The sequence below is a fragment of the Laetiporus sulphureus genome (assembly GCF_001632365.1).
Source record: "Laetiporus sulphureus 93-53 unplaced genomic scaffold LAESUscaffold_3, whole genome shotgun sequence".
NCBI lineage: Eukaryota > Fungi > Basidiomycota > Agaricomycetes > Polyporales > Laetiporaceae > Laetiporus > Laetiporus sulphureus.
The window spans coordinates 464,759-489,601 of NW_024468512.1; the positions used below are offsets into that span (position 1 = coordinate 464,759).

The following is a 24,843-nucleotide window of genomic DNA, read 5'->3' on the forward strand; positions in this document are numbered from 1 at the left end:
TACATCGAATGCGATGAGGAGCACGTCCAAATCTCGGTCATCCGCGCGCGCTTCTCCAACCATGGATGACTCTAACTTCTCTTCATCTTCCCGTAAAAGCTCGCTCTCCGCTAGGGCGCATCGTGAAGCTTCATCTCCAAATGTTTCTACGTCGGAAAGTACCGGCTCTTCGGCTGCTGCCAGAAAACACGACCGGTCTTCGGAATCCCTTTCCAAAGGACGTGCTGTCACGAATGAACAATTCATGACACTTTTGCAACATTCTCCATCCAAACGAGCCAAGAAGCCCACAACGCGCTTGTCGCCCTTGATTTTAGGCACGCCGGCACTAGTTGTGCAACATACTCCGTGTACGCTGGACCTTTCCATTCTTCCACCAGAGCTTGCATGCAGGTGTGTATCGCTTGGTATATCTGCCCTTACGGTAAATATTGCATTTTGAGATCTCGACTCATCTTTGTGAGCTCACGCTACAGCCCGTGTTGGTGCAATTCGCATAGCTGCGTAGTTTGTCGTCCTTTGTCAAATACGGTCACACTTTTCGGTGGCCTCTGAGTCATTGTAGATGCTGACAAAAACCCTCACAGGCTATTTCACACGATGCTGCATGAGAGCCGAGATTGGCAGCGAAACAAGTGGTGGTTGTTCGATCGCGTGGTGGAGAGTCCTCATAGGACGTCCTTCTACACCAGACGCTCCTCTAATCAAGCAGAGGATGAGAACATGCAGCAAGCCGCTCAATATTGGTATGTGCGTAATCTCGTTCTCACTCGAGCATGCCTTACACTCGTTTCCTGCAGGTATAACGGTCGGCGCACTGAACCCCCTGCTGCGTTCCTTCCTGCGATGGAAGAAGCTTGCATGCACATCGAGCGCGTCGTGAACCGGGAGATGCGCAAGCGGAAGCGATTCCCGTTAGAATGGGGTGGAGAGCCCGGTACGCAGGAGGAGACAGGTTCGGGCGAGAAGATTCTATGGCGAGCAAACGTCGCAGCAGCAAATTGTTACGAAGGGGCAAAGGAGAGCGTCGGCTTCCATTCTGATCAGCTGACATATCTTGGGCCATATGCAACCATTGCCAGTTTGAGTCTAGGTAGGACGAATACCTTGCAGTGTTTCTTCTTCAGTCTTGTTAACATCCCGGCGACAGGGACCAGCAGGACGTTCCGATTACGAGAGGTTGTACCAACCGATGAGAGAGAGACGCGCAGTGCAAGGACGTATGACATCCCCCTTCCGCACAACTCAGTACGTACTCTTATGCAGATTTATTACGAGACTGACTATATTATTTTGTTTCAGCTGATTATAATGCATGCCTCCACGCAGGAGACATTCAAGCACTCAGTTCCACCTCAAAGTGTTATAGACCTCTTTCATCCGCCGTTTCCTCCCCCGCCTGATCTTTCTGCCCCGGACGAGCGCGAGCAGCGATCTACGGCCTCTCCGTCCAATTGCCGAATCAACATGACGTTCCGCTTCTATCGGCCTGATTTCCGAGCTCAGACGACGCCGCGGTGCAACTGTGGTGCTCCATGTATCCTCCGACCGGATATGAAGAACCGATATCGTGAACCAAGCCAGACGTCTGGACATGGTGAAGGGTCGAACCATGTCACTTTGGACCAGGGAACTGGACATACACTGCGGAAAAATATGGTTGACAAATATTGGTGGACATGCTACGCTGGTGCACAAAATGACGGCAAGGGATGTGGCTTCTGGAAGGTCATGGATGTAGTGGCGGAGGGGCGAGGACCCTTTGTAGGCTCCGTGCCCAGGAGTTCATCCTAGAGCACGAGAGCAATTCCTCCAACACTGCACATCATGCCAAATATACACAGCAGGATATTGCCAGGATTTAACGGAAATCCATGCGATGTTTTGGCAATATCCAGCCGGATATCCTTGCAATGTACATTCATGGATATTGCCTGCCCCTTCCTCGCCCCTGGTCCCCAGGGCCCTTTACCACACAAAATGTGTACAATAAATTGGAGCATTGTTGAATAGATTACATCTCAGCGGATTCATATATGTTACAGACACTATAATATTCGACAGCGACCAATCAGTGTGATTTCCGGTATGATATCTTGCTGCATGTACATGCGCTACGAGGTGAATCATTACAAGTGCCCGCACAATAAAGGAGAAGAGGAGTTCTTACCGTGGGCATCTGAGGACGGAGAAATTGATGGCACATCAACTTAGACTTCTTGATCTGCATGTTGTACGTCCATAGAAGCATGTTGCCTGAGAAGGATATATTGAATCAGTGCAGCTCACATCAGGAAGGACATGGAGAAGAAGCATGGATTTTGACTGCACTCCTCCGGGCCCTCCCCATCGCCTTGCAACCTGTCTTTTGCATGCTCATGGTGCCGTCGGAGCGAAAGCCACCCATCGCAAAGGCGGAAAAGACTGATCGCCCACACTTACCTCCGAACAGCAACGCTGCTAAACGCCCTCGACGTGCTACTTCTCCTGCATCGTCTCTCACTGAGAGGATCGCGCGTACACGTCCAGCGAGCTCACCACCCAGAACATCGATCCCTGCTGTATCACAGGGTCCACGCTACTTCAATGACCCATTCCGGAGGTCAGGCGGCACTCAGTCAGCCCATGTCGCATCTACTTCGAGAAATCAGCTGATTCCTGGTGCGCCGGGTTCATCCTCAGTCCGCGCTGCTGTGATGGCACCACCAATGCAAGTTACGAGCAAAGCAATGTCAGATTTGTTCAAAAAACTCGATAAAGACTTACAAGAAGTGAAAGATGGTCTTGCATTTCACGACAAAACTCGGACAAGCTTGCCGAGCAAATTAACCTGTCGCACAAAGCTCTCAACCAATGGGGTGATGAAGTGGGGACGTTGCAGAAATATGTGAGGAGTATGGTATTGAACCATGAGAGCGCTGATACGCACCGAGATATTCTGCGATCGAAAAACGCCAGAAATTGCGTCCGACTATCGCACAATCGGATAGCGAGTCACCGCAATCTGGAATGACAAACACCGAAGCCGGAACAGTCCAGAGTGGGCAAAGGAAGGCCTTGCCGACTGCCTGGGAAAACGGAATCACGTGAAGAGGTCAGAAGGAGAACATGAGGTGCGGAAATAACGAGAAAGCCACGAAGAAGCGTAGCCGATTATAAGGCACAGCGCAAGAATGGAACACAACCGGTTAGGCAACTAGGAGACGAACAAGTGCGCTAAACGAATGGAAGGCAGGGTAGCGGGCCGACGAACCCTGGCAGGGCCAGACTTCCAGTTCCCCGACTGTAGGATACGGAGACTCGTAAGGCTCCAACTATTTATACTATTTACACTCCTGAGGTGTAAATAAATAGTATATAGTAAACAGTTGGTATATATGCAGTATAAACAGTTTATATAAAGTTTATATAGTTTTTTTTGTCTCATCTCTTAGTGGAGTTCTACTCAACTGTGAGCAGCCTCTGTGATTGTTGGGACCCTTAAGGAGCTGGGTGCATCAACACACACATGATAGTGAGCAGAAAACAAGCATTCAACTTCAACACTTGCATCATGAATGACAAGAAAATCTCATGTCATACAAAAAATAACAAGAAACTCATGTTCATGAGTCTATATGATGATCAACTGTCAGTGGTGGCTTCTATCAAACACAATGACTTTCAATTGGCTCACTGTTGCACTGTCAAATCTATCAATTGTGCACTCAATAGCCTTATGTCATCATAAAACTATTTATACTATATATAAACATCTATTTACTATATACAGCCCAACCTGTAAATAAACAGATATAGTAAACAGTTAAAACTATTTAACATAGTATATAGATAGAAATGTTGGAGCCTTAACGGAGAGGGGGCAGGAGCGAGCTTTGCGACATGTTTCAATGGATCGGAAACCTAATGTATGATCGGAAACGCATTTCAGCGACTCAGCTGGCTCATTTCCGATCCACTATATAATCCACACTGTACATAGGAAAAGAAAAAAAAAGAAGAAGAAAGTTCTCCACAAAAGTTTCTCCACACAGCAGGGTTCAGTTCTCGTCTTGTCTACGCTAGGGCATCGTGCCCGACTACGTCTACGTCTATTGCGATCGCATTCACACCTCTGGGATTCTCGACACTGAGAGGGGCAGCACTCTCAGTAGTGGCCTCCAGCTCAACTCGGGTTTCAGCCAGTTAAGCCATGTTATCGCGCTTTTGTCATCTCACGCCATCGCCTGCTGCTCTCACACCACTAGTCACGAGTCCAAACCAGGATCCTGTCCCCATCGGACCCCGTAGCCTCGCTAGCACCCAGGAGTTCCTCATCGGCGCTCATACCAGTTCTAGACGCCCAGGGCTTCATCGTCGGCGCTCGTTCCAGCTCGGTAGCTATTAGGGACTCGTCGTTAGCGCTTAATTCAGTTCTGAGGAAGTTAGGGCTTTGTCATCAGCGCCTACCCAGCTTCATCCAGAAGTAGCTAACAGAAGTAGCTAGTCCTCGTGACTTAGCCCAGACCCTCAGCTATCGCCGTTTTGCGAGCATAGAAGTCGCCAATCGCATTCCACTCCCACACACCCCCACACTTCAGCTTTCGACTGTTGCCCAGTCGGACCTATCCCCATAATTGAACCCGACACTCACTGACTCACATTTTTCATGGTATTTCACTCCGTTTCAAGCATACACAGCCGAACGACTCATGGTCGCCCGTCGCTGCGTTATCATCCGAAGTTTGCTGCGACCGTAGCCTCAAAGGGACTGCAGACAGATGAGCCCCAGTTCGCCTGCCAAGATCAGAGGGACTTGGTTAGGAAGCGCTGCTCACGGCCAGGACACGGTTGAGCATATCATTCCTGGAGCCCATCGTGAGGGGTGGAGAGGATTTAAAAGTTCCACAGCACTGAGTCGTCAGCCTTACAATCGGAAACCGAAGAAGCAGTTTGGTATCCCCTTGAAACAGAGTTGAAAATACCACCATAGGTGAAACATCAGACGAAGAAGTCTTCTCGTTATTCAATCAGAGGCTCAGGCGACTTCACGAGTTTTAGAGGGCCGGATTCGAGCGAGCAGAAGAAGGCTGACCCCACTTAGCCAATTTCTGACCATCTCCGTCATTTGAAACACGTTCCTCAGCTTCGCGATCGAGATCACCAGCTTCTAGAACTGCTAGCCCACTTAGTTCACTTACCCCGCTATCACATCATTCTTCGGAGTCTTCGACCGTGGAAGCTCAGTCGGAACACATTTCTGAGGCTTCATCGCAAGAAATCCCACTTAGGACTCTTCTAGATGAGCTAGAAATCGCCTTCACAGCAGAACAGGCATCAAATCCAGTCCAGAACCCTACCCAGACACTTAATTTACCGACCCCCACAGCCACAGTCAAAATGGGAACTGTCATAACCAATCAGATGCCGTTTCGTGGTGATTGATCGGCACCCACTTTCGATCTTGATCAGCCCAGAACCCTCTTTCGCTTCTTCGATGATCTAGAAATCCTGTTCATGCGTTGCCAAGTAACGAATGAAGCAGAAAAGAAGCTGTGGATGAAATGCTATCTCAATATAGACGTTGCCGATCTAGTGGAGTCGCTTCCAGAATATTCTGATCCCACGAAGACTTATGTCAATTTGCGACAAGCCATACAGGAGCTGTATCCAGGCGCAGATACAGAGCGCAAATGGAAAGTTCGAGACATGGATCTCTTAGTCGGGGAGTGAGCCCAACTGGGAATTCAGACGATCGCGAAACTAGGAAACTATCATCGGGAATTCCTAGCCATCACCTCGTTTCTCATTGGCAAGAACTGCATTTCGGAGTCGGAACACAATCGCGCGTTCATTCGAGGATTTCCACCGGAGTCGTGGAGTCGCATTTCGCAACGCTTGCAGCTGAAGCAGCCAGATCACTACCCAGATGATCCCTACTCGGTAAACAACGTCTACGAGGCTGCAAAGTTTGTGTTGCATGGTACTAGTGCAGGGCCGACCACAATAAAGCCAACTATAACTACGTCGACTAGTAGCGCACCAGCAATCAAGAGTGAGGATATTTCGTTGCTTATTGAGAACCTGGTCAAGTCAGTCCAGACGCTCACGGCAGCTGCAACAGGTGGAATTGCGAAGCAGAATGGGAGTCAAGCTGCGACAGCGAGCAGACCACCAGTCGCAAATGGAAGTCCGAGTGGATTTTGCCACTATTGCAGAGAAGCCGGAGGCATGATCGGAACATGCAAGCACGTCGAGGAGGATATAAAGAGTGGCAAGTGCTTATGCAACGCAGCCAGAAAAGTTGTCCTACCGAATGGCACCTTTGTACCTCGCACCATTCCAGGCATTACGATTCGCGATCACATTTACGAGTGGCACAGACGCAACCAGATTCCAGTCACAGCATCGGTCTCAGCGGCGAATCTATTCGAAGTCTCAGAGGACAAAGCCAGTTCGTTCTCGCTAGGTGCAGAAGATAGGATCGAAGCTTTGGAACAGGAGCTATTCAACTTAAAGCGATCGTGACCAGTCTTCGATGGAGTTCATATGCCACCACGACGACCAGCAGGATTAGCCGCAAAGCCAGCACAGTCAGAAAAGGCATCCGAGCAAGCACAATCTCAGGCGAAGCCAGAGAAGGCCACTGAGAGCGCGCCAAGTACATCAGTTCCAGCAATCGTGGATGCAGTGCCAGAGCATCCTTTCTGATCAGCTAGAGATGCGTTATACGTTCCACCAAACATGCGTAACTTCGGTCAAGCCCCAAAGCCAGGAGCAAGAGATGCAGTCTATCGCAATGCCCCACCAGTCTACCAGCCAGAGCTTGCGACTACAGTTTTCGAGCGATCGATGAAGTCGTCGGCTGTCACGTTGTCCATGGAGGAGTTGCTGTCGATATCGTCAGATGTGTGCAACAAGTATCGTGAAGCGTGCACACCGAAGCGTGTAGTACCTCCAAGTGTGACCGGAATGGTGACAATCTTCGAAAATGTGAAAGACAGCAGCGCTACAATCGGACAGGAAGAGGAGTTCACCTGTCGAGGGGAGCCTTTAGCAGCGACAGGCTCAATAATACCTGATCTCTACGATGCCTACTTGAAGCACATTCCTAACGGAGATGAGCCAGAGCAACTAACGGTCACAAACGACTCGCACACATTGCGATCGATAGTCGCACTCATCGACAACAAAGAGCAAGTACAGGCGATTCTAGACCCAGGATGCCAAATTGTCACAATGTCAGAAGATGTCTGTCTCTCGTTGGGACTCATTTATGATTCAACAATAAAGCTCAATATGCAGTTTGCGAATGGAGAAGTCGACCAGTTGCTCGGACTGGTTCGCAATGTACCTTTCCAAGTCGGAGAGATCGTCCTATATTTGCAGATCCACGTCATTCGCGCAGCAGCCTATGACATTCTTCTAGGATGACCGTTTGATGTGCTCACCAAGAGCATAGTTTGCAACTTCTTCGACGAGAACCAGACAGTTACAATCATATGTCCCAACACGGGAAGAATCGCAACGATACCCACGATACCGAGAGGACCACTGCGAGTCAGAGCACAGCCTCTCCAATCGAAGGATCCGGGTTTTCACTAGCGGAAGATATGAGTACCGAAAGCAGTGGGATGGCCTTAATCATTGATGTAAGCAACACAAATACCCCTAGTGTATCAGCCTATTCCCCAGTCATATCTTCCGATCTCATTTTCGTTCAGTCAAGCTATTTGCGAGCGTCAGGACAAGTCCTCGACGCAGTATCATCATTGTACACAGTAACCTCAGACTTCCGACCGACACCTCGAACCTCGACTTCGCGACTACTACAGACGATTATAGGCCCAGGTTGCAATCAAGAGTCAAGCTCGAGAGCCGGCTATGCTGCAACCAAGAAAAAGTACAAGCCAGTCGTGCTCAAAACTCGACCAGTAATCGCATCGGTATCTGAGCAATTCCGTATCATCCGACGAATAATTGGAGATCATTTGCGACACCTACCCGAGCTTCCAGAGCGGCCAGGGCCTTTCTTTCCAACCGGTCGCTATACGAAGGAATGCATGGAGGCTTTGGATATCACGCACCAGCCAGGATTCTTATAGCCAGAGGAGTGAGCTCTTATGCACACATTCATGTGTTTGCATAATCAGGCGTTCGCTTGGAGCGATTCCGAGCGAGGAAGATTCAAGTCGGAGTACTTCCCGCCAATCGATTTTCCAGTCGTACCGCATCAGCCTTGGGTTCAGAGGAATATTCCGATTCCTCCTGGGATCTACAAGAAAGTTTGTGTGATTATCAAGAAGAAGCTGGAGGCTGGAGTATACGAGCCCTTGAACTCATCCTACCGATCGTGATGGTTCTGTGTCATAAAGAAAGACGGAAAGTCTTTGCGACTTGTTCACAGTCTCGAGCCACTCAACGCCATTACAATCCAGCACTCGGAAGTTATGCTGACTCCAGAACACCTAGCAGAACAGTTCGGCGGTCACGCGTGTGGAGCCATGCTCGATTTGTATGTCAGATATGATGAGCGACTCATAGCGGAGACCTCCCACGACCTTACCACCTTCCAGACACCATTCGGAGCTTTGCGACTTGTCACCCTTCCGATGGGGTGGACCAACTTGGTACCGATCTTCCACGACGACGTCACATACATTTTGCAATCAGAAATCCCTGCGTTCACTGTGCCATACATCGATGACGTCCCAGTCAAAGGTCCAGCGACCAGATATGTCAAGTCCGACGGAAGCTTCGAGATGATCACAGCTAATGATGGTATCCGACGATTCATTTGGGAGCACTTCCAGAATCTCAATCAGATTGTGCAGCGAATGGAGTATGCGGGTGGTACCTTCTCGGGAACGAAGTTGACGCTATGCGCTGAAGAGATCACAGTCGTCGGACACAGATGCACCCCGATTGGACAATTGCCAGATGAATTGCAAGTCTAGACAGTCAAAAATTGGGGCCCATGCAAGGACCTATCGGAAGTTCGAGCATTTTTAGGCACAATCGGAGTCGCGAGGATCTTCATCAAAGACTTCGCGAAGTGAGCTCACTCGCTCGTGCAGCTCACTCGGGAAGGAGTTCCATTCAAATTTGGCGAGCCACAGCAATGGAAGACCTAAAGCAGGCCTTACTGGAGTCACCAGCTTTGTGAGCGATCGACTACGACTCGTCAGCACCAGTTATCCTCGCAGTCGACACTTCTCCGATCGCAGTTGGGTTTCAGTTGTGCCAGGGCGTGACCGACGGATCGAAAAAGCGGTTTTTCAGTCAGTTCGGATCTGTCACAGTATTACGTGGCACCTTTCTTTTTGCACCAATAAAGTCATCATTCAGCAACCACAAGTGGTTATTTGGACGCCAACCTTTATATTGGTCTCACAAAGTGGATACTTAGACAAACAGCACAATACCACCATATACATCGCGGATATGACTGTGTCTACCACATGACCATCAAGCGCCCATGATTCAGCCACCCAGTCACATGACACTGGCCACTTGCCCTATTCAGAAGTTATCAGGCGTTGGTCACGTGACACCAGGCCACTTGCCCGGAATGGAACTCTTTGGCCCACAATAGGCTTACCCATGCTCATTGGACCATCAAGCTAGCAAAGCACCCAATTCGCCACTCAGATAGTGGCACCACTTTAACGCCTAAATCAATAGGCAGGTACCACAACTCAGGATCCCCCTACCAACTGGCATACAGTATAGCCAGGTACAGGATAGGCTGGATCTTCCCACACACTTCCCCAGATGAAGACTGATCGTCCCACCCATTGTTCTGAGTTGGGACAGATCCTCTCACCTGAGTGGGCCCACTTACAGGCATTTATCTCATTGGACTAGATAGGATTACCTCAGCGTATCCACGACCTTTGTAGATAGTTGCCATAGCGAAGTCCAGAACCATTACTGGTTTTGGCAATATGTTCACATGTAGACAGGACAGGACCCCAGTAAGTACACCATAGTTAGGGTACCCAGGGTCCACCACTACATGTATATAAGCACATGAGGATCTAAGGGAAGACCTTAGATTCATTCATCTATTGCATGCGGCCTAACAAGCCAATTCACCCCCTAGTTGTGAGCATAAGGCTAAGGGCCCTTTGAGCCCCTTTTCCAGACTGCATACCACTGCACGCATCCTCAGCCTAGCCCTTGTGGCAGGCTTTTTATGTGGGATCATTTGTGCAGGTCACAAAAGCAGACTTGCCCTTAATTGGGTTAAGTGCTTTGGTGCTTTGTGACAGGGTCTATCACACTAAATGATCGTGAGAAGAGGTTTTCGCAACCGAAGCTCGAGCTCTACGGTCTATATCACGCTTTGCGAGCACTCAAGGTCTATCTGATCGGCGTTCGCAATCTGATAGTCAAAGTCGATGCCAAGTACATCAAGGGCATGTTGCAGAACCCAGACATCGCACCGAGTGCAAGCATCAACCGTTGGGTCATCGCGATCCTCATGTATCATTTCCAACTAGTCCACGTACCAGGAGTCATGCATGGTCCAGACAGATTATCATGCCGACCGAGACAGCCAGGTGACCCTCCACCAGAGCCGATCGAGGACACCAACTTCGATGACTGGGTGAATCGCATGAACGGTTTTTTGCACCAAGTACTTCTCCGAGCGCAACTTCTGAGTAATCTGCCGTCGACCGAGGATAGTCGATTTTTCAGAACGGGGGAGGAGCCAGCCACGCAATCAGTTTTTGTGCTTCCGACTCAAAGTAACGAGGGATCGGAAACCATACGAGACACTCAGGACCTGAAGGCGGTCAGCTACAAGGACGTTCCACGATCTGCACGAGCCAGACGGAATGACCATCTCATCGCTCTAATCACTGACTGGCTAGAAATGTTGCAGCGATCGGAGAACTACTCGGACAAAGAATATGATCAGATGCTCAAGTATGTAGTCCGCTTCTTCAAATGCGACGGACGCCTCTGGAGAAAAGATGGACAAGGATCGCACAAGCTAGTCATACTACCAGAAAACTGACTGAGAGTCCTCGCTGGAGCACATGATGAACTAGGACATCGAGGCATTTTTCTGACTCGATCGTTGATTCACGAACACTTTTGGTGGCCGGACGTCGTGGCCGACATCGCTTGGTTCGTCAAGACTTGCGTAATATGCCAAAAGTGACAGATTCGCCAAATCCTCATCCCACCAACAGTTGCGATTCCAGCACCGATAATTGCGAAGATATATATCGACATGATGCATATGCTGCCCTCAAACAGATTTAAGTACATTGTGCAGGGTCGCTGTTCGCTCACCCACTATCCTGAGTTCTGAATGCTTCGAGCTGAGACGGCGAAGACCCTCGGCGATTGGATTTTCGAGGAATCTGTTGCTGGGGGCCCTATCAGAAATCGTCACTGACAACGGTGCACCATTCGTAAAAGCAGCAGCCTATCTGGAAAAGAAATATCACGTCAAGCACATCTGGATAAGTGGTTACAACTCACATGCGAATGGGATCATTGAGCGACCGCATTTCGACGTTCGGCAGGGTCTATTCAAGGCTGCCGATGGAGAGGAGCACAAATGGAGTCAAGTCGCACATTCCGTTTTCTGGTCAGAAAGAGTAACAGTCAGGAGACGAATGGGTTGCTCACCCTATTTCACAGTTACTGGCACCCATCCAGTCCTACCGCTTGATATTGTCGAAGCAACGTACCTGATTCCAGCCCCAGTCGGAATGATATCGACGATCGACCTAATCGCGAGCTGAGCCGAAGCGCTGCAGAAGCGTCGGGAACAAGTCGCAAGAATCCATAACGCAGTCTACAAAGCCAGGAGGGAAGCAGCCAGGTGGTTCGAGCGAGTCCATAAGAATGTGATCAAGGATTTCGACTTCAAGCACGGAAACTTAGTATTGGTTCGGCATACGCAAATCGAGAAGGCACTCAATCAGAAAATGAGACCATGCTACATTGAGCCGTATATTGTGCTGTTCCACAATCGGGGAGGAGCCTACATGCTCTGTGAGTTGGATGGAGCAGTATTGGACTGACCAATTGCTGCATTTAGGGTGGTACCATTCGCAGCAAGAAAGAAGATCGCGATCGCAGAAGAAATGTTAGATGCATCGGAAAACAGGTTGAAAGAGATGCATCAAGCGGACGACCAAGGGGAAGAGGAACCAGATGAGAAACCAGAAGATGAGGAGTCGGGAGATGAAGACGAAGGACAGCAAGACCAGTACGATGAAAACGAGTCAGAATAGACAAGTATAGGAAGTCGAACTAATCATTCAACAGTACATAGGCAAGGACTCAGCTAGAGGATCAAGGAAGCGACCAAGACTATCATATTCTGCGACAACTTTCGTAATATTTCGGTCAGGCGAGTTCGCACAAGGTTTTCGACACACGGTTTATTCAGGCAAGTAAACAAATACATTTGCTCTGCGCGCGCGGAGGGAGAGATCACGATCGTAATATGAACAAAATCGCGGACAGCCTGCTTTGCGTCACCCCAGCCCGAGTCCAGCGCACTGACGAAGTCACAATTTGCGAGCCCTCAGGGCACGATTCTCCACGAGAAGCTGCTGCGAAAGCTCAATCATTCGCTCGAGTTGCGTGCTAGCCACAGAAGGCTCAATGGCAGTTGCTGAAGTGTGAGACGGCTCCAATTTTGCAGTCGTGGTCTTGGAGGAGCCCTTGACGTGAGACTTGCTTTTCGATGAACGTGACTTGAAGACCTTAGTCGACGGGACGACGATGGTACCGGCGTGAAAATGCTGCATCATGATGTCATCAGGATTGGAATCGTCGATGCGAGGATGCTTGGAAGGATGGTCGAGACGAGCTAGAAAAACTGTAAGTAGGAAACTAGAAAGGCGGCGTGGACCGCACCACTCGGAGGTGGTGGGATAGCCAGGTTACGACATGAAGGACCGGCGGCTTCCTTCTCTTGCTTTACTACGACCTCGTCGAACGCATCATCGACCTCCGACTCAGTCTCAGGCGTGTCAGGCAGGGAGCTGACCAGAACTAGAGGATATCAGCTAGGGCGAAACACGGAAAAGAGTTAAGAGACTTACAAAGACGCAGCGCCGCAGCAAGCGCAACCTCGTACTCATTAATGGGAGTGTCGAGAGGCAACTCCAGCTCGGTCACCTCACCTTCTCGCTTCCAGTGGTGTTGGTGTCGCGCATCTTCCGATCATATCTAACCTGGTGGCGAGAAGCCTTTGCCATCACCGAGGCCTCAGGGGATTTAGGCACTTCCCAGTCATTGTGACGGTAGATCTTTTTCAGCGAAAGCCAGCCGTCCGAATCGTTAGCGTCTGCGGCCGTGTTGCGAATACACCATTTGCAGGCCTTGTGGTCGCGATGACATTTGCGACACTTCAGCCGGAACTCGCTTAGCATGCACGTATGTGAGACTTTCTCAGAGGATAAACAGTAGAGACACTAGGAAGAAGGAGTTAGCAATGAACGATGAAAGAACAAAGCCTAAACTTACCAAGCAAGCGATGAAAGGCCTCTGCCACAGCGGGAGGTACGTCGGCGGAAGGGAGCGATCGCAAAATGTATGGACCGGCATGCGCACGTACTGATCCTCGAACACGGTGGTCATGCTGGACGGCTTCGCATGTTTGTGGTCACGCCCCTTACCCTTCTTCGGGTGGGCCGGAGACAAGTTAGGAATGTTGCCACCCACGTACTGGACCTCGTCGCTGTTGCTGTTGTCCTCATCATTACTGGAAAGCTCAATGATACCGGAGCCCAGTGCGGAAGGGGGCTTAGCGACCACAGTAGCCAGCGGGATATCGACCTCCATGGCCGCAGTATCGGAATCGGAAGGAGGGTCAATAGCGACAGGGTTTGCCGCACGAGCTTGAAACTCGAACTTCAGGATGGGAACACCCTCAGCAGTCACAGCAGCAACTGGTGCAGCTACTACAGAAGCAGATGTTGAAACAGCCGGGGGAAGCAAGTCGTCGAAACTGGTGGAAGCGGTCAGGGAACCAGAGGCCGCAACCTCCCCAGTATTGGAAGGCATGTGCACGGAGGCCTCAGTCACCGGAGGAGGGCTCGGTTCCTAGAGAAGATTGCGAGGCAGTGTTAGAAGACGGCGGTGGGACCGAAGGTCAGCGCACGCACCTTGTCCACTGAGACGGCAGCAGCCCACTCAGGCGAAATTAACTCCCCGCACCATGAAAGCCACGATGGTTGTACAAAGATGTCGAGGTGCACTTGGGCCTTTTGATGAAACCGGGCGTAGCGCGTCTGTGATATGGAATCTGAGAATAAATGAAGTTCATGTTAGAGGAGAAAGCGGGTTAGCCAGCGATAAAGACCACAGAGCGCTTACTTACCAAGGCAGAAAGAAACTCACGTTGATGCGTCCGCGGAGCTCCTGGCCTCGTGCTACTCCAACACTAATCTGGGGTCCGCTGTGTGAGGTGTATGCGGGGGACGACTTTGGCGAGGGTTTGCTGCGAGCCGGTTTAGTGACTTGAAGCTACTGGCAATAGGGATGGGTAATGGGTTGGTAATGGACTGGGGTAGTGTGCAGGTGCGGCCAACAATTGCAGGATCGGCAAATGACAGTGTGGGCAGCCAATATCGAGCCTTGGGAAAGGAACTAGGGTTGTGTGGGAAGGAAAGGCTGTATTTGAAAGGGGCTCCAAGCGTGGGATCGTCGGACTTGATCGCAAATGTGTTTTGATCACAGCGAGGCAGAGCGGAGCTGATCGTATATGAGATGCTGATCGGAGGATGGTGGGGAAGCTCGGTTAAGTCCGATGTGCGAAGATCCTTGGGCCAACTACTATATTTGGGATGAAACCCATGGTCTAAGGCTAGAAATGGCCCAGAGCTGATCGGAAATGCGATATTGTCGCAAGAAGGCGGGTCGGACCTGATCGTATATGCATTTCTGATCGGAGGGCGTCAGAGCACCGGTGGCTAAGCCAATGGGAGTGAGGCCTCAGACAGGTTCTGAGGAGTCCTGGGAACGTAGGGCTGAAAGGGGTAACTGAGTGACGTAGCGTGGAAGTGTGATGGAATATCTTCGGTTGCTCGGTGGGCTGGGCCTGATGATGTAATAATGACAAAGTGCGCTGTGATTGGTGCTGGGACTTAGCTGAAACTGCGAGAATGCACCTAGTGACTGTAGCTAAGGCAATAGAAAAGAGCTGCTGGCCGAGAGACGAAGTGCTGAGACGTAGGCTGTGGGCTAGGAGACTCGAGCTCCTCCCAATTTGATTGTTTTGGTATGTACATGTGGTAGGCTTATATACCGCCCTAGCAGGCCACCGCTGAGAGTTTGCCTGCTTGGGTGATTAAACTAGGTATGGTAAAAGAAAGACTGAAACGAGTAAGATATTAGCTGAAACTTGCAACATAATTGTGTTCCTGTTTGAGATACCGGACCAGACCGTTAACATGTATCAAAACACGTTTCACCCATGCTGACTTGGCTGGGCAGTCTTCACGCATCTTTGCCATGATGGTGGTCCCTTGCCCCGGTCTTCTGGGTGCCTACTGCCTGATGCCGTTGCTACCACTAAGTCCACCGAGCCTTCTTGCGTTCAGAAGCGTCGGCGTAGCTTCAGGATGGCTGAGCCTTCCCACTACGCTTCATTTCTGCTGCCTCGTGGTGAATGACTCCCACGGTGGCAATAGCACAGACTGGCTCGTCGCCTTGCTGGCCTAACTTTGCCAAAATCGGGGTCATTCTCGTGCTTCTGTGGGTTAGCTGCTCTCACCGCGCATCACCTCCTCCCCACTATCCTTGGACCATCCTCGGTCCTGCCAAGACTTAAATTTTCATGGCTTGCCCTTGCTTCGCCAGTTCCTTCGCTTTTCCACCATGTCGCTCGTCCCCCCTCCTCGCCTTCTTGGTCCGTTCGTATCCATCGCTGACACATCTGCCCTCGGCGATGCTGTGCTGCGATGCATCCATCAACTTGACACATTAGCCGTCCGTCCTCCATGTGCTGAGGCCCCCTTTGCCGAGTGGGAGGCCTGGTGCCACGAGTTAGCTGGGTCCTACGTGCGCCGCTATGCCATTGCTTTCCTTCTGCCTTACTAATCTGAGTAACGGGTAGGCAATGCTGGGCAGTCTTCATACGCCTGCAATCCGAGATGTCTGGCTTTCTGTGCTGGATTGGGTAGGGGTGACTGCCAATCCTGCCTGGTCCACACTTTGGGGTGACTTCGTTCCGGCTGGCTTCCTATTCACCTCACTTGGTGTTCGCTCTACCGCTGGCACCATGCTGTTGCTTCCACAGGCTCGCTGGCACCATGCTGTTGCTTCCACAGGCTCGCTCGCGCTTTGAGGACATTATCAATGCAATCCTTGCTGGTACTCTTACCTGTGAGAAGGCGCAGATGCAGGTGGCTAGCCAGCTGCTGACCTTTACCACAAACCACACTATTGTTGACCGTCGTGACCAATCATTCCTTGGCTTCACCCGTCCGCTCCTCGTTGGCTGGGACGTGGCCTTGTCTGTGTTAACTGCATCGCTTTTCATGCCTTTTCCTGTCGCTCTTCCCTCCCTAGCCGCCACTGCTCCGAGCATTCCTGCGGGGAAGACCTGTGTTGCCGACACCCCAATGCAAGAAGACTTTGACCTAATCGAGGTGTCGCGGGACCAGGTTGAGAGCGAGCGCGAGTTCAACGCTACTGTTGAGGGGGCGAAGTCTGCCAAGGAGGCGCGAGGCCTTAAACGTCCCTCAGAGGAGTCCACGCCTGGACCTTCCCCTCGTGCACGTGTGGAAGGGGCTCAAGCCTTCCTCGACTACCTCGATAACATAGGCGGAACATCCGTCCAGCAGTATTACGCACAGTTTGGCAAACCGTGGGGTATCGCTCATGTGAGTAGTTCGACTTTTGCCGTGCTGGTCTGCTGCTGACTCGCTCTAGTGCACGTCGTGCGAGGATGAGAGTTCCTGCATTGTGATGCCTCCTGGCAAGGCTTGTCTGTGCTGCTGTATGAGCAAGAAGGGGTGTTTGTTGAATACGGACGCGGGCGTGGGGCTTCCTGCAGTGCTTCACCAGTTTGGTACGTTATTATCGACGCGATGCTTGCACCGGCTGACTTTCTTTCACAGTTGACCTGCACACCGTGCTAACTGTGATCCAAGGTGGCTTCAACACATCCGCTATTCCTCCTGCCATTCTTGGAGAGATTGCAGATCGCAAACGCATCCAGCTTGCATGTGACATGCAGCTGGCCTACGCCTGTTTCCTGGAGCTGGAGTCTTTGGTGATCAATACCAAGACCCTGGGTGGGCCCGTTGCAGCAGTGTCCTCTCCTGTCACCTCTGGTAGCACCGAACCCATCCTTTAGCTCTGCCATAGCCCTGCCATAGTGGGCGAGTCGGCCGTATGCCATAATGGCGTTTGTACTGGTAGCTAGTTGTCCTTTTGTCACCTGCTCATCTGTCATTGGCCTTGTACAAATATATCGCATTACTGCCGTGTCCCTTGCACGTAGAGGCCCGAATGTGCCTTGCCCAATTGGCTAGACCATGCTGTGGTCAACCCTTCCTGAATGACTCGTTCTTTGCGTGATCCTCTTGCCGTTTCGAACTCTGCTACTCAGCCTGCATAAATGGGCATGGGTTGGCATGCTCGTCCTTCACCTCGTTCACCTTTCATCCATCATGACCACCTCTTCTCCTCTGAGTCCTCCTCCGTCAATTGCTGTACTTTCTCCTGATTCTCCTGGTGCATCCTTGGCTCCTATGTCTAGCGGGATTGCCGTGCCCGTCACTCATGACCCAGTGCCTGTGGTGGTGCTGGTCATCCCAACCGAGGTTTTTCTTCCTGAGCCTCCAACAGCTGCTCCGTCACCTGTTGCTCCTCGCGTCAGATTCCTCTATGACTGTTACTTCTGATCCTGCACTTGTGGCACCTTCGGAGACCATCGTGGCCCCCGAAGTTCCTCCCTTAGAGACTTTGGCCAGTGCCCTCTTTGACCGTATTCAAGACCTTCGCAGTAGCCATTCATCCGATGCTGCTGCTCATGATGCAGTGGGCCAGCAGTTGCTGGGTTCAATGGTATGCCCTTCCTTTCTGTCGCTTGCTATCCTGGCTCAGCGGAGCTGCCAGCGTGTACTGCACGAGATTCCCGAAGGCCGTCTTCGCCTAGAACCCTTCCAAAAGGTCATTTAGTTGATCGCAGACCGTGTCTCTACTCCGGGCTGGCTAAAGTGGGGCATGGAGTTGTTGTCCGAGGGCCGCAAAGAGGCCCTGATGCAAGAGCTTGCAATGGTGCACCCGTCTGCATTTGGATTCTCGCTCATTTACTGATTCTCGTTAGGTCAATTCTGAGCCTGAGGAGGCTCTGCGAAGTGCCCAACACCAAGGACACCAGCTAGTTCGTCATTCACCAACGCCGTTCGAGGCGGATATCGTCGAGGAGATCGTCGACGGACCCCCTACTTCCCCAGAGTCTATTCCTGCGGATGACAAGATGGTTGACGCCGATGAGCCCCAGGTGGATGAGTTGGAGGGTGAGGATGAGGTAGATCCTCCGTCTCCGAAGCAGGTTAAACCTGGTACGTCCTTCGTTATCCCCCGCCCTTTGCTATGCCTGACTTGGGTGATTATCCAGCACCTTCGACGGCCAAAACCCCTTCGTCTAAAACTCTTGTCGACACTCACCTTCGCAACATTACCGTGGACGCCATCGACTCTCAGGGCGTGATACATCTTAAGAACGGCGTGCTCATCTCCCAGAACCAGGTGCTGCAGAGCCGACCCTCCTATCGTGACCGCTCCTTGTCTCCTGACTTTTTCCCTCGGTGGCGCACACCGCAAAGCTGCTGCTTGGTACGCCATTATGCCTTTCTCTGACTGGCCTGACTGATTTGCCTTCTAGTGCCTTCACTTCTTCAGTGGTGCCATGTCGAAGAGCTGTTACATGACGGAGCTTGAACCCATCTGCCGCAAGTGCATGCGTTCCAAGTCGAAGTGCCATTTCTGGGCCTGAAAGGGCATTCCCAATCCGCAGGACTTGAAGGGTTGGCTGCCCCTTCGTGACTTCTATGAGCTTCGGGGCTGGCCCTCACCAGATGAGCCTTCTCCGGAGGAGCTGCATGAGAGTCATGCAGCGTTCAGGGACTACGATGAACAAATCCGTGCCCTCAACAAGCATGGCGTAGGCGTAAAAGGCGCTATGGAGGAGCAGAAGGCCTTCCGCGAGGGCCGACACGTACCTCGTCGTATTGTTCCGATGCACGGCAAACCACCCATACTTGATGAGTTACCTGCCCATGGCCAGCTCTCCTTCCTTGTTGCTGATGTGGTCGTAGCCCTGACTGTCTCCTCCTCGACTGCTGGACCTTCCACGTCCACTAGCATTGCCTTTGCTCTTCCGGAGTTGGAGGAGGTTAAGCCCTCGACCACTAAGGCAGGTCGTGGCGTAAAGCGCTCGGGCTCTATGGAGGGTGAGCTCGATGCTCCTCCCACTCACCGTTCGCATCGTGCTCTATATTAACGCTCAGTCCAAAGCATCGTCGTCTGGTGTGTCCATTAAGAAGGAGGTCAAGGAGGAAGTCAAGGAAGAAGTCAAGTCTGAGCCAGTAGACGTCAAGCCCGCCTCGTCCTCTCGCTCCGCGCCTGCCAGACGTGCCACTGCTACACCCTCTGGTGAGGTTCCGTTCATCTCCGTCCCTCTGGCTCCGTACCCAACTCATGCTTCATCAGTTACATGATCGGTGGCTGCTTCTGCCTCATCCAATCTTGTGGAATTTGCCAGTGTCATGGTCGACCAGGACACGCTGTCTGACGCCATTGCCGACCTGTTTCGTAAGAAGTGAGAGTGATCGCATGCTGGAGTCCATCGCGCTGTGCCTCGTGGTTACTTGCATTAGCCTGCCATGTCATTGTACAATGTAGTCTGCTTGTTCTGAATATAGTTGCTGCTCCACATTAGTGTGCCCGTAAATCCTTTAAGAAAAAGAGATGAGAGTGATCTGTAACAATATTCTCAGTGGCCGATATGCAAGAGCGCAGCCAATTAGCCCTCTTCTTCCTCTTCTGACCCTTGCCCTGCTAAATCCTTAACTTCCCCTTCTCCAGGCTCTTCTTCTTCTTCCTCCAGGTTCCCGAATTCTTCTGCTTCTTTCATCTCATCTAGCCGCTTCTGAGAGACGTTCAATACTTCTTCTGGTACCGATATCCGCTTGCGCGCAACGAATGGTATTACTCGGAAGGCTGCCACTGGCCTGTCCAAGACCGCTCCATCGAGTTCTGCTAGTACGTAAGCCCCACCTCGGTTGCGTAGAATTACCACATAGGGCCCAATGTATCTGGGCTGCATCTTGCGATTGAGAGATTTCTCAATTTTCGTGTGTCGGACCAGTACCAAGTCTCCGCGGCTAAAGTCAAAATTGCGGATCTTTGCAGAATGGTCCCTTTCGAACTTTTGTGCAGCTTCCCTTCTAGCTTTGTAGATGGTGTTATGAATCTTCTCTACTTGCTCTCGATGCTTTTGTAAGGCTTCAGCCCGTCACGCGATTAGCTCCGTGGTAGATATCATCGAAGTTGGCAGTGGTAGGAGGTAAGTGGCTTCGACTATGTCCATTGGTAGGATTGGCTGCATTCCTGTGACTGCAAAGTACGGCGAGCACCCCATGCGACGCCTTGTAGTAATTCTTTCAGACCAAAATACAGAGTGCGCTACTTGGCTCCAGTGGTGTTCTTTGCCATCTGCAGCCTTAAACAGGCCTTGTCATACGTCAAAGTGAGGCCTTTCGACTATTCCATTGGCTCGTGAGTTGTAACCGCTGATCCGAATGTGATTGACGTGGTACTTTTTGGATAGATGAGCTGCAGCTTTGACGAAAGGTGCACCATTATCTGTCACGAGCTCCGAGAGTGCACCCCATCGACAAAGTATGTCCTCGAAGATCCAGTCTGCCAGGGCCTTAGCCGATTCTGCTCAGAGCATGCGAAATTCTGGGTAGTGCGTAAGAGAACAACACCCTTGTACAATGTACTTGAACCCATTGCTGGACGGCATGTGCATTGTGTCGATGTAAATTTTGGCAAATACCGACGCCGGACTCACGACAGTTGGCAGAATCGAAATCTGCCATACTTGTCTTTGCTGGCAGAGCAGGCAGCTACGCACAAACCATGCTATGTCTGCTCCAATATCCAGCCACCAAAATCATTCTCAGACCAGAGCCTTGGTCACAAAGATTCCTCGGTGCCCTAAGTCATCATGCGAGGCTTGCAAGACAGCCATTCACCGCTCTGGCCATACAACGACCTTATGCACCCCTTGTGAATCCTTTCGCCATAGCTTTCATTCTCGAATAAAGAAATGTACCACATACCGTACGACCTTCTCATATTCTTTGTCTGTCCAACTGGTGGGTCTTTGCATATCTCCCAGCCATTGGTAGACACGTTTGACTAGTAGGTCTGACTTCGTGGCTCGTTCAGATCGTGGAACGTTACTATAGCCATCCGATGAGCTCGAATCTGTGGCGGGTATAGCCGGGTTGGAGCTGGTCTGAACTTGTGCGGAAGACGCAAAAATTGGCCGCAAAGTGCCGCATATATCCTCCTCCCCACTAAAATACTGACTGTCCCCAGTCAGAAGTGTGTGCGTGAGGGGATGAGAGGAACTGAGTAAGACGCAGTGCATAAAACTGTGAAGTCGGTCGATCCAGTCTTCGAAGCCATCATCGTCCTCAGTAGGCAGCAAATCATCGGGCTGGACTGGCCTCCAAGATAAGCCATCTGGACCATGTTTAATGCCAGGGACGTGGACCAGCTTAAAGTGGAACAGTAGAATGGACATGATCCACCTGTTAATGCTTGCGCTGGGGGCGAGATCTGGGTTTTGAAGCATTCCCTTGATGTATCTGGCATCAACTTCGATGATGAGGTTTCGGACGCCAATCAGATACATCTTCAGGGCACGCAGCATGTGATGCAGTCCATAAAGCTCAAGCTTGGGTTGAGAGAATCGACCTTCATGAGCATTAAGCGTGATAGACCCAAAGCGATTGTAGTAGCGCTTCTTTGGGTCTTCCTCCGAGCATTGGCACAAGTGGTACCCAACCGCTATCATGAACGTGTCCATGGCTAAAATAACTGGTGCATCTGAGGAGTAGTTGATTGCTCGCAACACGGGAGACTGCAAGAGAGCCTCTTTGAGATCTGTCATGGCCTGGAGTTGATCCTGGCCGAACTCGAATGGTACACCTTTTCGTGTAAGTTGGACCAGCACATGCGCACGTTTGGCAAAGTTCTTAATAAAGATCCTTGCCACACCAATAGTGCCTAGAAATGCTCGGACTTCTGATAGATCTTTGCAAGGTCCCCAATTGCGCACTGCTGCAACACGTGATTCATCTGGGAGTCGTCCTTCTGGTGTGCATCGGTGGCCAACAACCATAATCTCCGGGCTGCACAGCGCTAACTTTGTCCCCGAGAATGTGCCACCCGTGTACTCCATGCATTGTACTATGCAGTTGAGGTTCTGAAAATGCTCCCAGATGAATCTGCATATGCCGGAGTTCTCTGGGATTGTCTCAAACATCCCATCTGACTGCTTGAACTGCGCGGCTGTCCCCTTGACTGGCACATCATTGATGTAGGGCACAGTAAACTCTGGGATCTCTGATTAAAGAATGTACGTGACGTCGTCATGAAAGATTGGAACTGAGTTCATCCAGCCCATTGACAAGGTTACGAGTTAGAGTGCGCCGAAGGGAGTCTGGAATGTTGTGAGGTCTCAGGAGGATTCTGCAATTAGCCGTTCATCATAGCCGACATATAAATCCAGCATTGCCCCACATGCGCGTCCTCCGAATTGTTCAGTGAGGTGCTCTGGGGTTGGGGTAACTCCGGAATGCTGAATTGTTACGGCATTAAGTGGTTCTAGGCTGTGGATCAAATGCAAGGATTTGCCATCCTTCTTGACCACACAGAACCAGCGTGATCTGTACGAGCTGTTCGAGGGCTCGTAGACTCCTGCGTCTATCTTCTGTCTGATCATCGCACAAACTTCTTGATAAATTCCTGGGGGTATCGGAATGTTGTGCTGAACCCAGGGCTTGTGCGGAACCACTGGAAAGTCAATTGGCAGAAAGTACTCGGTGCGAAAGCTGCCTCGCTCTGAGTCATCCCATGCGAAGGCCCTGTTGTGAAGACAGATAAATGTATGCAAGAGTGCTCGCTCGTCTGGCCATAGAAATCCTCCTGAATGTGCTTGGTTCAGGGCCATCATGCGTTCTAGCGAGTATCTGCTGGTGGGCGTAAACTGTGGTGGATGCGTAGGTAGTTGTGGTAGCATGGCTAGCAGGTCACCCGTAATGGAACGTATGATTCTGAAAGATTCTGGTACCGTGGTAAGAACTGGTCGAGTCTTGAGCGCAACGGGCTTGTACTTCTTCTTGGTAGCTGCGAAGCCTGCTGACAGAGGTTTGCCTGATTCACGGTGATTGGCGGATGTGGGTGTATCAAGGGATAGAGTCGAGATTAAAGCTTGTGTATGCGAGGCTTGTAACGTAGATATGCGAGGCAAATCTTGACAATAAAGCAAATTGAGAGCTTGTACAAATTGTTTGGATGCTTGCAAATATCTGACTGGAATAGCGGTGGGGTCGGAGGGTATGATCTGGGTATATGCGACGATTTCTGGCTGGAGCTGGGCATTTGCTTCGATGACTAGGGCCAAACTGTCACTTGGGTCGTCCATACCCTCCACTAATGAAAACCTGACTGGTCCATGTCCTTAGGTCGGCGAAACCGTGGAGGAGGTCCTCGGCATATGGTTGGAATAGTCACGACTTGGCCTGAGTTTGGGCAAACTATCGTGACCGTCTGATCTTCGTTGAAGAAGTTCCTAACCACGCTCTTGGTTAGAACATCAAAGGGTCTTCCAAGTAGGATATCGTAGGCAGCAGCACGGATAACGTGGATCTGCAAATAAAGCACTATGTCACCAACTTGGAAGGGAATATTGCGCACTAGTCCCAATGATTGGTCGACTTCTCCATTAGCTGATTGCATATTCAGCTTGACTGTTGGATTGTAGATGAGCCCCAATGCATGGCAGACATCTTCCGACATTGCCACTATCTGACACCCCAGATCTAGGATCACTTCTACCTGCTCTTTGTTATTCACCAAAGCCATGATGGAATGAAGCGAATGAGAATCCTTAGCCACCGTCAGCTGTTCTGGGTCTCCGTGCTGGTGTATGTGTTGCAGATACGTGTCGTAAGGATCTGGGACGATTGAACCATGGGGCTGCAATGGTTCGCCGTGACACGAGAGTTCGCCAATCTGCACCGTGGTCCTGTTCATGAAGATCTCTTCGTCAGCTTCCTCTATCACTGACATAGAAGTCCCTGTACTTGGCAGATTAACTCTCCTTGGCGTGCAAGCCTCTCGGTATTTGTTGCGAACATCCGGTGAAATCGACAGTAATTCCTCGAGTGAGATAGCTATCGCGGGATTCTTCATAGATCTCTTAAAAACGTCGTCTGAGAGCCGTGGCTGATAGACTGGGGTGGTAGTATGATAGGCTGGGTCTCTGTTCTGAGGTCTCGGTGCGTTCGAGGCAAAGTTACGCGTGGATGGTGGCATATAGGTAGCATCCCTGGCTACACGATAGGGATGTTCTGGCTCCTTGTCTGCTTCCGGCATAGTGACTATAGGCTGCGACGTAGATGGTGTGGTTGATGAAGCAGCTGTAGGCACTGTACTCGTGATGGGCTATGTCTGCATGACTGGTTGGCTAACTGACTGTCACGGTTTTACCTGACAAGTCATTAAAGGAACAAATGCTATTAAGAAGCATATTATTTTTCATCATTTCTCGTCGCACAAGAAGTCACGTGA

The 24,843-nt window shown here is 50.9% G+C and overlaps 6 protein-coding genes across 6 annotated transcripts in view; 4 read left to right on the forward strand and 2 right to left on the reverse strand.

Moving 5' to 3' along the window:
• Positions 1-244: 244 nt before the first annotated feature.
• LAESUDRAFT_642875 (uncharacterized protein) lies at positions 245-1,794 on the forward strand (the record flags this gene model as incomplete). Its single annotated transcript, XM_040903751.1, has 5 exons — positions 245-393; positions 588-746; positions 801-1,093; positions 1,151-1,248; positions 1,303-1,794. The coding sequence occupies 5 exons, from the start codon at positions 245-247 to the stop codon at positions 1,792-1,794; spliced, it is 1,191 nt and encodes a 396-aa protein (XP_040769015.1).
• Positions 1,795-5,496: 3,702 nt separating this feature from the next.
• LAESUDRAFT_754936 (uncharacterized protein) lies at positions 5,497-6,507 on the forward strand (the record flags this gene model as incomplete). The annotated part of the gene is made up of 2 exons (XM_040911966.1): positions 5,497-5,679; positions 5,731-6,507. 2 exons carry the CDS (start codon positions 5,497-5,499, stop codon positions 6,505-6,507), a joined length of 960 nt encoding a protein of 319 aa, XP_040769016.1.
• A 6,011-nt stretch (positions 6,508-12,518) lies between these two features.
• On the reverse strand, positions 12,519-15,473 carry LAESUDRAFT_754939 (uncharacterized protein; the record flags this gene model as incomplete). Its single annotated transcript, XM_040911967.1, has 8 exons — positions 12,519-12,823; positions 12,871-13,008; positions 13,059-13,086; positions 13,140-13,430; positions 13,483-14,061; positions 14,124-14,249; positions 14,359-14,458; positions 15,442-15,473. 8 exons carry the CDS (start codon positions 15,471-15,473, stop codon positions 12,519-12,521), a joined length of 1,599 nt encoding a protein of 532 aa, XP_040769017.1.
• A 364-nt stretch (positions 15,474-15,837) lies between these two features.
• On the forward strand, positions 15,838-17,320 carry LAESUDRAFT_754940 (uncharacterized protein; the record flags this gene model as incomplete). Its single annotated transcript, XM_040911968.1, has 5 exons — positions 15,838-16,020; positions 16,076-16,219; positions 16,290-16,844; positions 16,894-17,032; positions 17,082-17,320. 5 exons carry the CDS (start codon positions 15,838-15,840, stop codon positions 17,318-17,320), a joined length of 1,260 nt encoding a protein of 419 aa, XP_040769018.1.
• A 316-nt stretch (positions 17,321-17,636) lies between these two features.
• Positions 17,637-19,691, forward strand: LAESUDRAFT_754941 (uncharacterized protein; the record flags this gene model as incomplete). Its single annotated transcript, XM_040911969.1, has 7 exons — positions 17,637-17,765; positions 17,815-18,033; positions 18,148-18,246; positions 18,296-18,533; positions 18,590-18,807; positions 18,989-19,424; positions 19,489-19,691. The coding sequence occupies 7 exons, from the start codon at positions 17,637-17,639 to the stop codon at positions 19,689-19,691; spliced, it is 1,542 nt and encodes a 513-aa protein (XP_040769019.1).
• Positions 19,692-24,471: 4,780 nt separating this feature from the next.
• Positions 24,472-24,843, reverse strand: part of LAESUDRAFT_604770 (uncharacterized protein) — a gene marked incomplete at both ends in the record, with an annotated part of 9,018 nt that continues 8,646 nt past the window's right edge. The window contains one exon of the mRNA XM_040903107.1: positions 24,472-24,706. Within this exon, the coding sequence (XP_040769020.1) occupies positions 24,472-24,706 (235 nt within the window). The remainder of the gene's footprint in view (positions 24,707-24,843) is intronic.